Source organism: Aspergillus pseudodeflectus (assembly GCF_044049435.1).
Source record: "Aspergillus pseudodeflectus strain CBS 756.74 chromosome Unknown BJX68scaffold_18, whole genome shotgun sequence".
NCBI classification, from domain to species: domain Eukaryota; kingdom Fungi; phylum Ascomycota; class Eurotiomycetes; order Eurotiales; family Aspergillaceae; genus Aspergillus; species Aspergillus pseudodeflectus.
The window spans coordinates 526,901-539,211 of record NW_027263794.1 but is presented as its reverse complement, the minus strand read 5'-3'; the positions used below and the strand labels follow the sequence as shown (position 1 = coordinate 539,211).

Genomic DNA, 12,311 nt, shown 5'->3' with positions numbered 1-12,311 from the left:
CGGAATTTCTCCTCATCTTCTCTGTTCCTCCAATTCCTCTCTTCCCAGCGTCTGTACAGCGATATTCACCACAAAATGGACGAAAATGCTGGATCAGCCGCCAAAAGCGAGCCCCCAAAAACTTCACTCCATCGAGCCGTGACAGACCAGGGCAATAAATCGGAGCGATTACTTCGTGTCGACCAAATGTGAGCTTCCTTTTGGTGAAACTGCCCTGTTATAGTTGTTTCGAAATTAATCTGAAATCACCAAACAGATATAGCAGGTACGCATCGCATCTTCCGAGGGGATCAGAAGTATGCCCGTTGAACACCAGGCCAGGAAGGACCGCCAGATCCATTTCGTCAAGACAGCAAAGGCACATTCAAGACCAGATCGCTTCAGTAAGACAGCGTTAGTCGTTCGCCGCGTTATCACGGAAAAGGGCATGGTTTCGCACACCGAGATTGATATTCGGTCCCCGCTACTCCAAGACGTGTTTCAGGGATTGTACAAGGGCGTTGACCGTCTCGAATTGAACAAGTCTCCTCCAGTGGTTCGTAGGAAGCAACCAGATCCTATTACTTTCTTTGCGTAACGAAGCACTACTCTGACGCCAGCACTTGCTCAAGGCCACACCCGAACTTCTCTTCTGGGCGGCCGAAGATTTGCTGCGGATCAAGGAGGAAGAAAAGCTGAAAGACACTCCTAGCCAGCAGCTTATCAATGACATCGGAACAGCCTTGCGCTTTGTCCAAGAGGACTTTCACCACCAGATCAGCAGCCTGAATTCAATGGTGGAGGAAAATGGGGAAATCACCTATGAGCTTCTTTGGGCAATTTTCCCCCCACGAGCGATTGTTCTCGCGCCTAGGTTCGGAATCATGAATCAGGAGCAGGCCTTTGAGCTGAAGGAATCGCGCTACCGCCAGCGTGATAATGGGGCACGGTTCTTTTCCGCCAGTGGCACCATTCTTCGCACGGATGGCCGTGATTTCGGTCGGGCCACCATAGCCGTGGAAATTGATCAGTACGAGGGAGCTCGCAAGATAAGCAGTCTGGACGTCTTTCCTCTTTCTCGTCATACAGAGGAGGAGGCTGTTCGGAAAAGGCTCTTTGCTCGAGGCAAAAAGTACCTCGCCCTATTAGACCATCCTTCGTGCATGGACTATCCTGTACCATATGCCGTGAAGGAAGTCACCTTGCCGAATAGAGAGACAAAGCTGGAGAAGTTCAATGTTTGTGTCGCTTCCAGACCATCCTTTCTGCTGTCCGTCGTTGCTGACATTGGCCGCTAGGCTCGTGGAAGAGTCATGATCGATCCCGAAGGGTATTACCTCCATAATAGCTCCTCTGAGCTAAATGACCCAGTTGTCTCCTTGCAAGATGTGGTGGAAGTCAAGGACTTGCCTGAGGACCAGGTGATATTCTGTGCTCCTGGTATCAATGGCTTCAGCTTCACGCAGAAAACATGGTGTCAACTTGCGGTAGATCAGCTTACCGATGTCGTTTGGAACATGGATGCATTCAAGAGACTTGTGATGGAGGAAAACCGCCGGCAGCTCATCCACGGGCTAGTCAAAGCGCACCGCCAGGACGACGCTGCATTTGACGACATCGTCGAGAACAAAGGCAAGGGGCTTATTGCTCTATTGACAGGGAGCCCCGGTGTGGGCAAGACACTTACGGCCGAGGCCGTCGCGGAAGTCACGAAACGGCCACTGTATGTGGTCGCAACTGGAGAATTGGGGATCGATGCCGACGCAGTCGACCGCAAGCTAGATATGATTTTGGAGATCACACGACGATGGGGGTGCGTTCTCCTGATTGACGAAGCCGATGTCTTCCTCGCAGCTCGAGGCAAGGATCTCGCTCGCGATGCTCTGGTCAGCGTCTTTCTCCGTCGACTGGAATAGTCAGTATTCTTCCACTTATGTGCAACCGGCCAAGATTCCAAGCTTAACTAACGCTCTTCAGCTTCCGTGGGGTGGCTATCCTCACCACAAACAGAAAGGATGACCTAGACGGAGCGTTCAAAAGTCTGCATATCCCATCGGGCCTTGTCTGATGAACACTGACCAGAGCTCCTGTAGGCCGTATCCATTTCACCGTGCATTACCCGGACCTCGACGAGAACAGCCGCCAGGAAGTGTGGAAGAATTTCCTGCGGAATGTGGCGAAGAAATCCGAGCTGTCCGAGTTTACAGACGAGGACTTTGTCGCGTTATCACGGCACAAGCTCAACGGTCGTCAGGTTCGTCGCGTCAAGCCTAGTATTGGCATAGCTGACTGTTGCAGATCAAGAATATCGTCTCATGTGCTGTTTCTCTTGCTCGGGAGCAGAAGAAGCAAATTACCGTGCAGGATATTGAAAGTTTGATGCAGATTCTGGTTACTTGAGTTGGAAATGGAGGGGGATTAAACATGCATTGAATATCACTGTAGAAGAACTTTGAAGACACATGATTCATGATATTCAACTGCAGCTGTTGTCGTAACGATACACATTGACGTCAGAAAGATGTTGAAGGTGAAAGAGGTTCGGAGCGAGGTCATCAGATCTGCCCCTGGTCCCCTCTCGCTCCTTCCCCAACAATATTACTTGGTGCTCCCTACCACCACCGATGATCCGGAGTAACAAAGAATACATACTTAGGGTACTCCTAAGATAAAATCCAAACCCAAAACAACACCACCTCACTCCTTCAACGCATCATGCCCCCAGTTCTTCAGCGACCGATAACTCTTACTATCCGGATTCTGTTTCGCCGTCTCCTCCTGCGCAAGATGCCGCTTGCAGTACGAAACCACCCGCCGCATATGGTCGACGTCTTCGTCTGTGTACCCCGAGGGATCCTTGTTCGGGTTGTGTTCGAGGATGTTGACGATTTTGCGGCCGCTACATGCATTCATATAATCAATCACCTTAGAAACGTTCTTTCTTTTTGATGGTGGTGATTGTGATGCGGGTGGATGGATAAATTCAATAGGGGTATAGTGGTGAAGAACCTTTCATGGCCGATTGTCTCGCCAGTGGACTCGTTCTTCCAGCCCGAGGACTGCGATTGCTCTTCGCGGAGCCAGTCGCGCAGTTCGTTGGCTGTCATGTTGACCAGGCCGTTGAATTCGCTGGTGTGTGTCAGTACATGTCTTTTGTTGTTGTTACGAGGTAGGCATGGGCCGACTTGATCACGGTGTTGGAGTCTTTGACCATTTTGCTGTATTGTGCTCGGGACGCGTAGCAGAAGATGCTCTTCATTGGATTCCTCAATTAGTTATTCGCGGTTGAGGTGAAGTGAAGGGACGAGGTGGTTTATGAGCTGGTGCTTGACGTCATGACCGGAACCGGTCGATCAACGTCAACCTACGATCAGATCGGACGAGATCGAACTACTGACGAGTGGGTATAACACGAATCAGGCAGTTTATTTCCAAAGCTGCAGCAATCCCTTCCTTATTCAAATATCTTCAACCGTAACGCCGAATGCTAGCCCAATCAACACGGTAAACACCGCAACGCCAATGTGACTGCTAAAGATGATCACAAGTCAAAACTCCAGCCGCCGTTCATCCGCAGACGCTGCCGCTCTGCAATGTCCTTTCGGATCTCCTCCTGGGTCAGCCCGTCTGGTCCTGCCCAGTTGGCACTACTTGTCCGCTCCCGGAACTTCTTGATCCTCTTGTCTGACTTGAACGTCTCCTCGAGTGAGAACGGTGCGATTGGCCCGAAGATGGCATCCGCCTCCAAGCCTTCCTGTCCGCGGAGCTGCAGCTCAAGCTCCTTGGGCTGGGCCCATTTGGGCACCGGCGCCAGGTCGGCGTCTGAGTCCTCGTCTTCGCTGTCAGTCGCTATCTCAGGAAGATGGATGTTCTCGCCATTGGGATAATTCGGTGACGGTTTGGCCTCTCTACCGACGCTAGCGCCAGGGGTTCGATGCGGTTGCGACGGTCCGGCAGCGCTCGAAGATTCGGCAAAAGGAATTTTGCCATTGGCGTACTTGGCCATGTCCATTGGGTGTGCAGGCCTCTGGGGTTGTCCAGTCTTGAACATGGACGACCCCGGTTGCGGTACGGCCGAGTGTTGTCCAGCGCCATACATGGAAGGCTTCTTAGCGGTTTCCTAAGCAGTCAGCACACACTCCTCTGCAATAGCGCAGGGTAACCTACCTTGAGGATATTAGACTGCCGGATGGGCGGAGCCATCGTTGGCCGCATAGAGGCAGCGTTCTGTTCATCATCTGTCCTCCTCCGCTTAGTCTCGCCAGACGGTTGCATTGTACCAGGCTTCGCTGTGGCAGCGCGGTGATTCGCCTCCTCCTCCAAGCCTCTCTTAGGCGGTTTAGCCGGGTTAGGCGCTGGCTGAACGCGACCAAGCACCGACCCGAGTCGGGACAGCGGGCGACCTGCGCCGGTTTCGCGTTGGGGTTGAGGACCAGCCTTTATCCATGGTGGGTTAGCATTATACGCGAATAGCTTGAGGAGTCAAACATACCGTATCAGGCTGTTGACTAGCCTGTCGCTCGAGTCTTTTGGCGTTCTCAAGTCGTCGCTTTTCAATCGCCTGCATCTGGGCCGCCTTCTTCGGATCTTCCGCGAGTCGCTCCCGGCGCTCGGTCTCAGCACGACTGCGGGCCTCCTGGCGACGAGCCTCTTCTTGCTGCTGCTGCTGCTGCTGCTGAGCTGCGCGTTTGCGCTCGAGCTCGCGCCTATGTTCCTCCTTTCGACGCGCCTCGCGTTCCTCCTGCTCCCGCTTTCGCTCGCTCGCAAGCTGCGTCTTCCCCCGTGTTTGACTCGAGCCGGAGGTCTTGAAGCTGCTGGTCGAAGGATTCGTATGAAGCGACGAGCTGCTTGCCTTCTTCTTCAATGTGGGAGCCTTTGTCGCGGATGGTGGCGGCACCGGTGCGGGAATACTTGACTCAGTAGCAGACGTGAGGGGCACATGGCGCCCGAGAGCGCTGCCGACTCGAATGGATACCGGCTGAGGTTTCGGCTTTTGCTGGGGCTCCCGGGTAGGCCTGGTAGGACGGCGGTCATTTTGTCTGGTCGGTTGCGGAACAGATGATTGTATTGTAGGCTTAGGGGCAGGGTCAGCGGTGGGCTCGGGTTCTCTCGATGGCTTCGCCTGCGGAGCTCGAACCGGGCTCGACGACAGCACCGGAACAGCCGGGGCCTGGACTGCGGACTCGGTACGTGACCTTTCCCGTGCTGCCATGTGCATTGTGCGAACCTTCTCCTGTTGGCGGGCGACTTCCGCGGCTTCCTCCCGTTTACGCTCCTCGAGCTCCAGTTGTTTGCGCTTCTCCTCCCGTTCGGTGGAGCTACGAGTTCGGCGGCCTTCTTGCCTGGGAGGACTGAATACCGAAAGCGGCCGAGGGCTACCACGAGAAATATCAGTGTGTGCTCGCTGTAGACGGGTCTTGGGCTCGTCCGGCGACGAAGCCTCCATTCGAGCAACCGCTGAAACACCGCCAGAGCTTGTGAACAGCCCCTTGGCTGTTTTCACGAGTGATTGAAACCTTGACTTGGGCGTACTCAATGGACCATCCTGGCGGGTAGGAGTACCAATCGGTGTAGTTGTCATTTTGTTGTCAATATTAACAGACGCACTCTTCTGGTGACCGTGCCGTTGGGGTGAGGAGAATATCGGTGTGGCAGACCTTTGGCGAACAGGGTCAGATCCTTGTGCTGACTGGTGTTTTGTCGCCGGTTCGATGGCCTTTGACCTAACTGGAGAGACGGGCTCTTCGGGCTGATCGCTAGTCGCGGGACCGGAGTATTTGTACTTGAAGTTGGAAAGTGGGCTCTTCGGCTGCGCCTGGAACGGAGAGCTCAATGGCTTGATCCAGTCATCCCCTGCATTGGCTGTTGTTTGGGCCGGAGTGGTTGCGGGAAGCTTCTCTTGTGACTCTTGCTTCGCTACGGGTTTAGCCGCAGGCAGTTCTGGGTATGAGACCTGTGCTGTTGACAGACCTGCCGCAGCGGGAATGGACTTCGTGGGCCGCGAAGGTTGCATCTTGCCAAGCATACTGATCTTCTCGTGCAAGCGTTGAGTAGATGATTTATTATGGAGCTTGCTCGCCTTGGCATCCACGTCGGACTCCTCGACCGCAGTCTCCTTTACGTCGTCAACATCCATCTTCTCGGTCTGCTCATCCACAGCCTGTGTGACTCGGTGGCCAGTTTGTCGTCCAAGGTAGTTTGATCCGGTCGCGATGCTTGCCCTGACCGGTTCGATATGGCTCGTTCTCGAGAGCCTTGATCCTCCGATGCTTTTAGAGGTAAGTGGTTCGCGGGCAGGGAGTGAGGCAAAGCTAAGACTGCTCTTGCGGATGGGCGGCCTCTCGGGGGAGTACACGTCGGACGGCGAGTCAATATCATCCAGATTATCAAGGACCATCTCATCCTTCTCGGGTTCATTGTGCGGAGGCGAGGAAGGTTGAACACTCGTCTCATTAACCGGCGATGATTTGGCGTCAATGTTTGGTACATCTTTGGCCTTCGGTTCCGTTTCCGATTCCAGCGCGGTCGCGGTCTGCTGGTTTGGAGAAGGCTTGTCTTCCACGACTGGCTCTAGAGTTGGTTCGGCTTGCTTGGCCGGTTCCGGTCGTGGTCCAGGTTTTTCGCGGTTTTCCTTCGGAGAATCGATGTTCATCGGCTCGACGGTCTCGCCGCGATTTCGAACATCTTCGCGAGCGGAGTGGAACGATGCATCTGTCGTACGACGGTCCACGGACGAGCGGCGCACCACTTCATTGAGTGAAATGGGCTCAAGGTCCATCGGTTGTGTGGATAGTTGAGTCTCTGTCGCGAGTTCCGTCAGAACCATCTCATCGTCTTCGTCCTCATCCGGCATTCCATGATATCCTGAGTCCGTGTTGTATTGTGAAAAGGAGTTGAGGTCTTGCGTCAAGTCGGGGTACTGAGGCTGAGGAGGTTTTGCCGCGTTGCTTTTGGCCTGAGCTAAAGGAGTAGGGACAGGCGGAATAGTTGTGGTTTTCGTAGGCGAACGGTGAAGTGCAGGGCTGGGGGTATATTTGGTATCGACTCTGTTTTTTTGCACCGAGGAGAAAATCTCGCTCAAGGGCTACCGACCGTCAGCAAGTCCAGACAACAACCACAAGGGATCAACGAACCACTCGATTCTCGGTCGCATCACGTTTCCGCAACGTGCGAGGGGTTTTGCCTCGTAGCTTTCCGGGGGTCTTGAAAACATCTGTAAAGTTACTGCTGCAAGGTTAGCGTCCGCAGGGTGAGCCGTGGACCTCTCCTGGCAACGCACAATTGATTGTTTGAGAAGACTTCTGCCATGTGTTCGTTCAGCCATTCCATCTCATATCGCACGGGAAACTCGATTTCTTCCAGCTCTTGGTCGACTAGCTGCACGGAGTTTTCCTTTTCGGTGGAGATCCAAGCTGCAGAGCCGACAGGCTTCTGCGCCCTCGCGCTTGCTCCGGCCATGGCGAGGTAAACAAAGGGATTAGGGAGTGGCCGTCGAGTGAACACGCAAGATGGGAATTAAAAGGTTAGTTTAAAGTAAGTGTACCCATATGGAGAGTCTATATCGAAATAGCGATCATCGAAAACGGGTCGTTGGGGGTTGTGTGCTTGTTGTTGACCGGCAGATTGAGTTCGAGAGTGTCTGGCGGGCAACGAGCATCAAAACATCGGCTACGCGTCCGGCCCGCCATGCCACGTGACTTGCTCACTGGAAGCCTTAACTTTCAGGCAGTACACGATTGAATCTACGCAGCAATCACATCGGCGAGTCAACTTGAAGAATCTGGTTTTCTCTCAGACAGAGAGGAAGAGTCTTGGCAAGGCTCAATTGCCTGATGAAGCGAAATCGATTGGCTTAAACACTAGAATCCGTTGCCAGCCGCAACTCAGTCTGCCTCCCACAGTGTTTTACCCCATACAATGTTCAGAACCGGAATCCAGATCGTGGTGGCGAAATGCTATACTGGAAACCTTATCGCTAGCACCAAAACAAACCGTGGAGCGGGTGGATGAGGTCATCAGCAGGTCATTTTTAGCCGTTCTGCCAAAATATATCTGAGACGCGGGTGGTTTGAGGTACTGTTTGAAGCGGATTGCACGATAAGGACAAACAAACCAGTTCGTTGAACAGCAAAATGAAGCAGATCCTTTCGAGGTTTCTCTCTGTAGAATATGAATAATGATTCCAGAATCTGATTTTCCAAAGTGTACTCTGTATACTACAACTGTCGCGGCTTGTGTTTGTATCAAGGCTCAAACCAAGGCTCTTGAGTTTGCAGCTAAATTTAGAGCGGTCGAGACTCTCCCACTATGAAGATCGGGATCTCGACAACCTCAGTAAGCTGTATCTCGGCGACCTCTTTTTTCCTGTAGAACAATCTATTGTTGTCGCAGGTGAGAGTACATTATTGAGCAGCTTTCAAATCGACTCTGCATCCAGACGGAGCTGGAGGGAGTTCAGAAGGGGTCCGAGTTGTGCTATCACATGCCGATTGGATTGGTCTGGGCCAGCACTGACGTGGGTGTCAAGTCACAGACTCGGAACCTTGAACCAAGCGAAAAATCATCATCCCCAGCAGAAAAGGTATCATAGTGTAGTCAGGTTAATTCCAAGCTGTAATTTGAGCAGTGCATGACATTCGGTCGAGTTCTAAACGGTGGAACCCGCGGTGGACTCGGAAACCCAAGTGGAAGCACAGCACACGACTCGCTTGTCAATTGCATCACCCTCTCCGTTGGCCGATCTCTCCTATCTTTTTTCTTCCTTCCCTGTCTTCCCACCCCCTCTTCGCATCAATCGTCTTTGTGATTGCTCTTTCATCGCCTCATCCTCTGCCAACGCCAGAAACCCGACGATAATTGTTATCCCCTTATCTCCTCGTCTCACGTCTTAACTTCCTGAGAAAAAGCTTTGTTTGGGAGCTCCCGCACAGACACCTCAAGATGGCCGACAACGCCGGTGAAGTCAGATACCCCAACACAGATGAAGTCAGTAAGGTAGGTACCATTTCCTCTTTAGCCAGCGTCTTGATACTCGGATTGCAGCTAACCGTCTTTCTGTTCTTAGTAAATACCATTCCCTGCCCAACTCTGAGCGCACGCCTCCCATTAAGGTTACACAAACTGATCGCTTCTTGTGGTTTCAGGCACCAAGGACTCCATCGCAAACGGTAGACAGCTCGGATCAAAGTTTTCGGAGCAACGCTGATAGTCAGATAGGCCCCCTTGCCAATAGCATCAAAACCGAAGCCTCCCGCACTGGTCAAGAATTCCGCGATCTGAAGAGCGCAAAAGTGGTCCCTTCCACGACCACGGCCACCGGCCAGCCCCTGACCTGTACGTGGATGCATAACCGGGTGTCTGAGCTAGGACAACCATACTAACCACTGGCAGACTACCATTCCTTGCTCTACAGCCTTCTCAGCGTGAGTGATCGCATCAATTTGCGTGCTGGAAAATTGTTGACCGAATCATGTCCTAGTGGGAACAACCTCGTGCCACCGCTGCCTCTTTTGCCAGCGTCGTTGCTTTCATCTTCGCCGCCCGTTACCTCCCTCTCCTCCGCTGGCTCTTCAAGTTCCTCTACGTCGCTCTTGGATGTAGGACTCCCATAATCTATAACTCTGGAATTGCTGTTGACGAAAACCAGTTACCGCTGCGTTTGAACTCGGTGGCAGACTTATTCTGTCTCAAGGCCTCGCCAGCTCGTTCCGACCCCGCAAATACTACACAATTCCCAAGGAAACCACCGAGGCAGTCGTGGAGGACTTTGAGCAGCTTATCGACTTTGTCCTCATCGAATTCCAGCGCATTCTCTTTGCGGAGAATGTTGTTCACACCGTTGCCGTAAGCGGACCCTCTCACTCTGGGTTATTCGCGAGTGTCTGACATGACGTGATATCTAGGCTTTCTCCGCTGCGTTCTCCGCCTACTGGCTGATCAAGATTCTTCCCTTCTGGGGCTTGTCTCTCCTGGCTGTTTCAATCGCGTACCTCGGACCCTTGGTATACATCACCAACCGGGAGATTATCGATGCTCAGATTGATAGCCTCCAGCAAACTATCAACTCTCAGGCACACCAATTGAAGGGCCTGGCGGAAGAGCGCACTCACCATGCCACCGGTGTTGTGAAGCAGTACGTCGGAGACTACAGCAACAAGGCACAGGAGTACATCAACATCCGCCGGTCAGCTTCACCCGAAATCTCCAAGGCTGCTGGCCCCGCTGTCAAGACGGAGCCCGAGCCCGAGGCTCTTGTTAAGACCCCTGACTTCCCCGAGGCCCCCAAGGATGAGCCCGTGGCTCAATCCATCGAAACCGAGAAGCAGCCTCTTTTGGCCGCATAAACGGGTTTGTATGACCCCGGTTCCCGACTTCTGCACAATCAATCTATGCGGAACGACGGAGCGAACTCGATTACTTCAACACCCAGAGACCGCAAGACCTAGTCTTGTGGGTCTAAGCACTGGCAAAATGGTTCAATTACGTGGAAAGGATACTTGCTTGGTCTGTACGATGACGAGATGGTACGAATTTTGAAGTTTTCGTTCACGCTTTTTTTTTCTCTTCTTTTTTTTTCTCTTTTCTCGTTCTTCCGGTTCTTCTGAATTCCCCGCTTTTCTCTCTTCTACCCGTTCTGTTACGCTGCCTTATTCCATCTTCTTCCCCTACTATGTGTATAGAGTTAGTTCTAATTTTATGTTCAACATTGCTGTACAAACTTGACGCAGTGGCGCGTAGCGTAGACGCCCACTGGTGTAGCTCTGCAAAGAGCCTTGATCCCTGATGATGGCCTCGAGAAGCGGCATGTCCAACATAGAGAACGTTTCCTCGTTACGAGCAGCGTGAGTTCCACCACACTTGTAGTGACACGGCGGGAGTGAAGACCCACCTCTACCGCGTGCGATCTCCCTTGAGTTTCGAGCAATGGTGGCTGAAGGAGAGGATGGTCGAGCATTGGGCGCCAGCGCTGCGTCGTCGAGCCGGATTGTTCTTTTCCCCAGATCGAGAGCGTTGTACATGTGCGCCCGGAGTGTTTTATGATACCGTTAAGAACAGGGATCATCCGGGTAGAAATTGACCGGGGAAGGGACCCGCCAACGGTCCTGCGTCGACGCTTGTCAAGATTAACCTCTGCCGCTTTGGGAAGGTGTCGTGTTTGCAGTGTTTGCACCTTGTCAACATCCACATCCTCTTCTGCCTCCTCATCCCAGTCCATGTCCGGGCTCCCTTCAACGCTTCGTTCTGCAGGATTGGACGTCTCTTGTGCTACTGAGCTACATCTCATTGCCTGCACCCCATACCGTTCGGGGCACAATCAACACCGCCACACCTATCAGGAGTCAGGACTACCCTGGGCTCCTCCCTCTCTGTTGCCATGCACCCGGGAAACCTGGCAAGGCAGGTTAGAGCGAGATGTCTTGCCACTATGAGTGATTGCTAAAGCCACCGACGTGGTGCTACTTCGTTTCTGGATCTTCCATGATGTCTCAAGTACTTTGTCACGATGAGCGGTGTATTTGCGCCTGATGTTTCTGCCCCTCTCTTTCTTTATCCTTCCCTTTTCCTTCTTTTCCGTCTGTCTCTCATTTTCTGCTGTGAGTAGGATCGATAGATTGACTCTGCAATATACCTTCAGTCTTCCTGCAAGGTGTTGTGGAGGACCACCACCCTTTTTTTTCCCAAGGTAAGCTGCATCACCAGGCGGCCTAGACAGCCAGTAAGAACTCAAGTATACCTGACAGGGCGTGAAGCAAAGGCGCATGAGCCTATCAAAGGTTATCTCGGTAATATTCCATGACTCCACTGTCGATGGCCAGGCTGCAGAGAAGCCTGCGTGGAAGGTTCTCTTTGATACTCTCATCCACTTGCGTGCCATATCCTGGCTCCATAGTACCATCATCGCCAGCTGCGCCATTAATAGCCTGACCAGACTTGCAACGGTCCATCGGAGCTGAGCAACATTGCCAACACGGGTGTTACCGCACAGCGAGTGAGGCTTGGGCCTATCCGTCCTCACGCTGATGTCGCCTGACGAAATGGGAGGGGGCTCATGATAGAACCTATGCCTTTCAGAGTGCGTCGTGGATGTAACGCGTCTGTCGGTGAGGTGACTGTCTGCATGGATTGGTGGTCTGCCACGAATTTCGCATTCAGAGGACATGAGAATGGTGGCTCTCGCGACATGTGGCTAAAACCTCTCCAGAGAAACCGCTGCTCGCACTCGCTATTCCCCTCAGATTTAGCTTTCTGATATTTTCCTACCAGGCATAGATCCACTCCAACCCAAGCTGCAGTTCCACAGAGTATTCCAGTCATTTGCTTGGCCGCAAAGC

General features: G+C 52.8%; 4 protein-coding genes across 4 annotated transcripts; 2 read left to right on the top strand and 2 right to left on the bottom strand.

The window, feature by feature from the left end:
- Positions 1-75: 75 nt before the first annotated feature.
- On the top strand, positions 76-2,484 carry BJX68DRAFT_275381 (ATP-binding protein; the record flags this gene model as incomplete). Its single annotated transcript, XM_071047845.1, has 7 exons — positions 76-188; positions 322-535; positions 600-1,217; positions 1,278-1,894; positions 1,957-2,018; positions 2,073-2,233; positions 2,278-2,484. The coding sequence occupies 7 exons, from the start codon at positions 76-78 to the stop codon at positions 2,377-2,379; spliced, it is 1,887 nt and encodes a 628-aa protein (XP_070899865.1). The 3' UTR covers positions 2,380-2,484.
- A 192-nt stretch (positions 2,485-2,676) lies between these two features.
- Positions 2,677-3,193, bottom strand: BJX68DRAFT_266330 (DUF3140 domain-containing protein; the record flags this gene model as incomplete). Its single annotated transcript, XM_071045475.1, has 3 exons — positions 2,677-2,878; positions 2,989-3,108; positions 3,165-3,193. 3 exons carry the CDS (start codon positions 3,191-3,193, stop codon positions 2,677-2,679), a joined length of 351 nt encoding a protein of 116 aa, XP_070899864.1.
- Positions 3,194-3,224: 31 nt separating this feature from the next.
- Positions 3,225-7,596, bottom strand: BJX68DRAFT_72276 (uncharacterized protein). The gene is made up of 5 exons (XM_071049651.1): positions 7,259-7,596; positions 7,113-7,203; positions 4,472-7,063; positions 4,147-4,416; positions 3,225-4,099 (listed from the first exon to the last, which is right to left on the bottom strand). Exons 1-5 carry the CDS (start codon positions 7,435-7,437, stop codon positions 3,521-3,523), a joined length of 3,711 nt encoding a protein of 1,236 aa, XP_070899863.1. The 5' UTR covers positions 7,438-7,596; the 3' UTR covers positions 3,225-3,520.
- Positions 7,597-8,296: 700 nt separating this feature from the next.
- Positions 8,297-10,696, top strand: BJX68DRAFT_236264 (uncharacterized protein). The gene is made up of 7 exons (XM_071039983.1): positions 8,297-8,968; positions 9,123-9,146; positions 9,196-9,312; positions 9,370-9,401; positions 9,458-9,575; positions 9,626-9,822; positions 9,882-10,696. Exons 1-7 carry the CDS (start codon positions 8,920-8,922, stop codon positions 10,320-10,322), a joined length of 978 nt encoding a protein of 325 aa, XP_070899862.1. The 5' UTR covers positions 8,297-8,919; the 3' UTR covers positions 10,323-10,696.
- Positions 10,697-12,311: the final 1,615 nt, after the last annotated feature.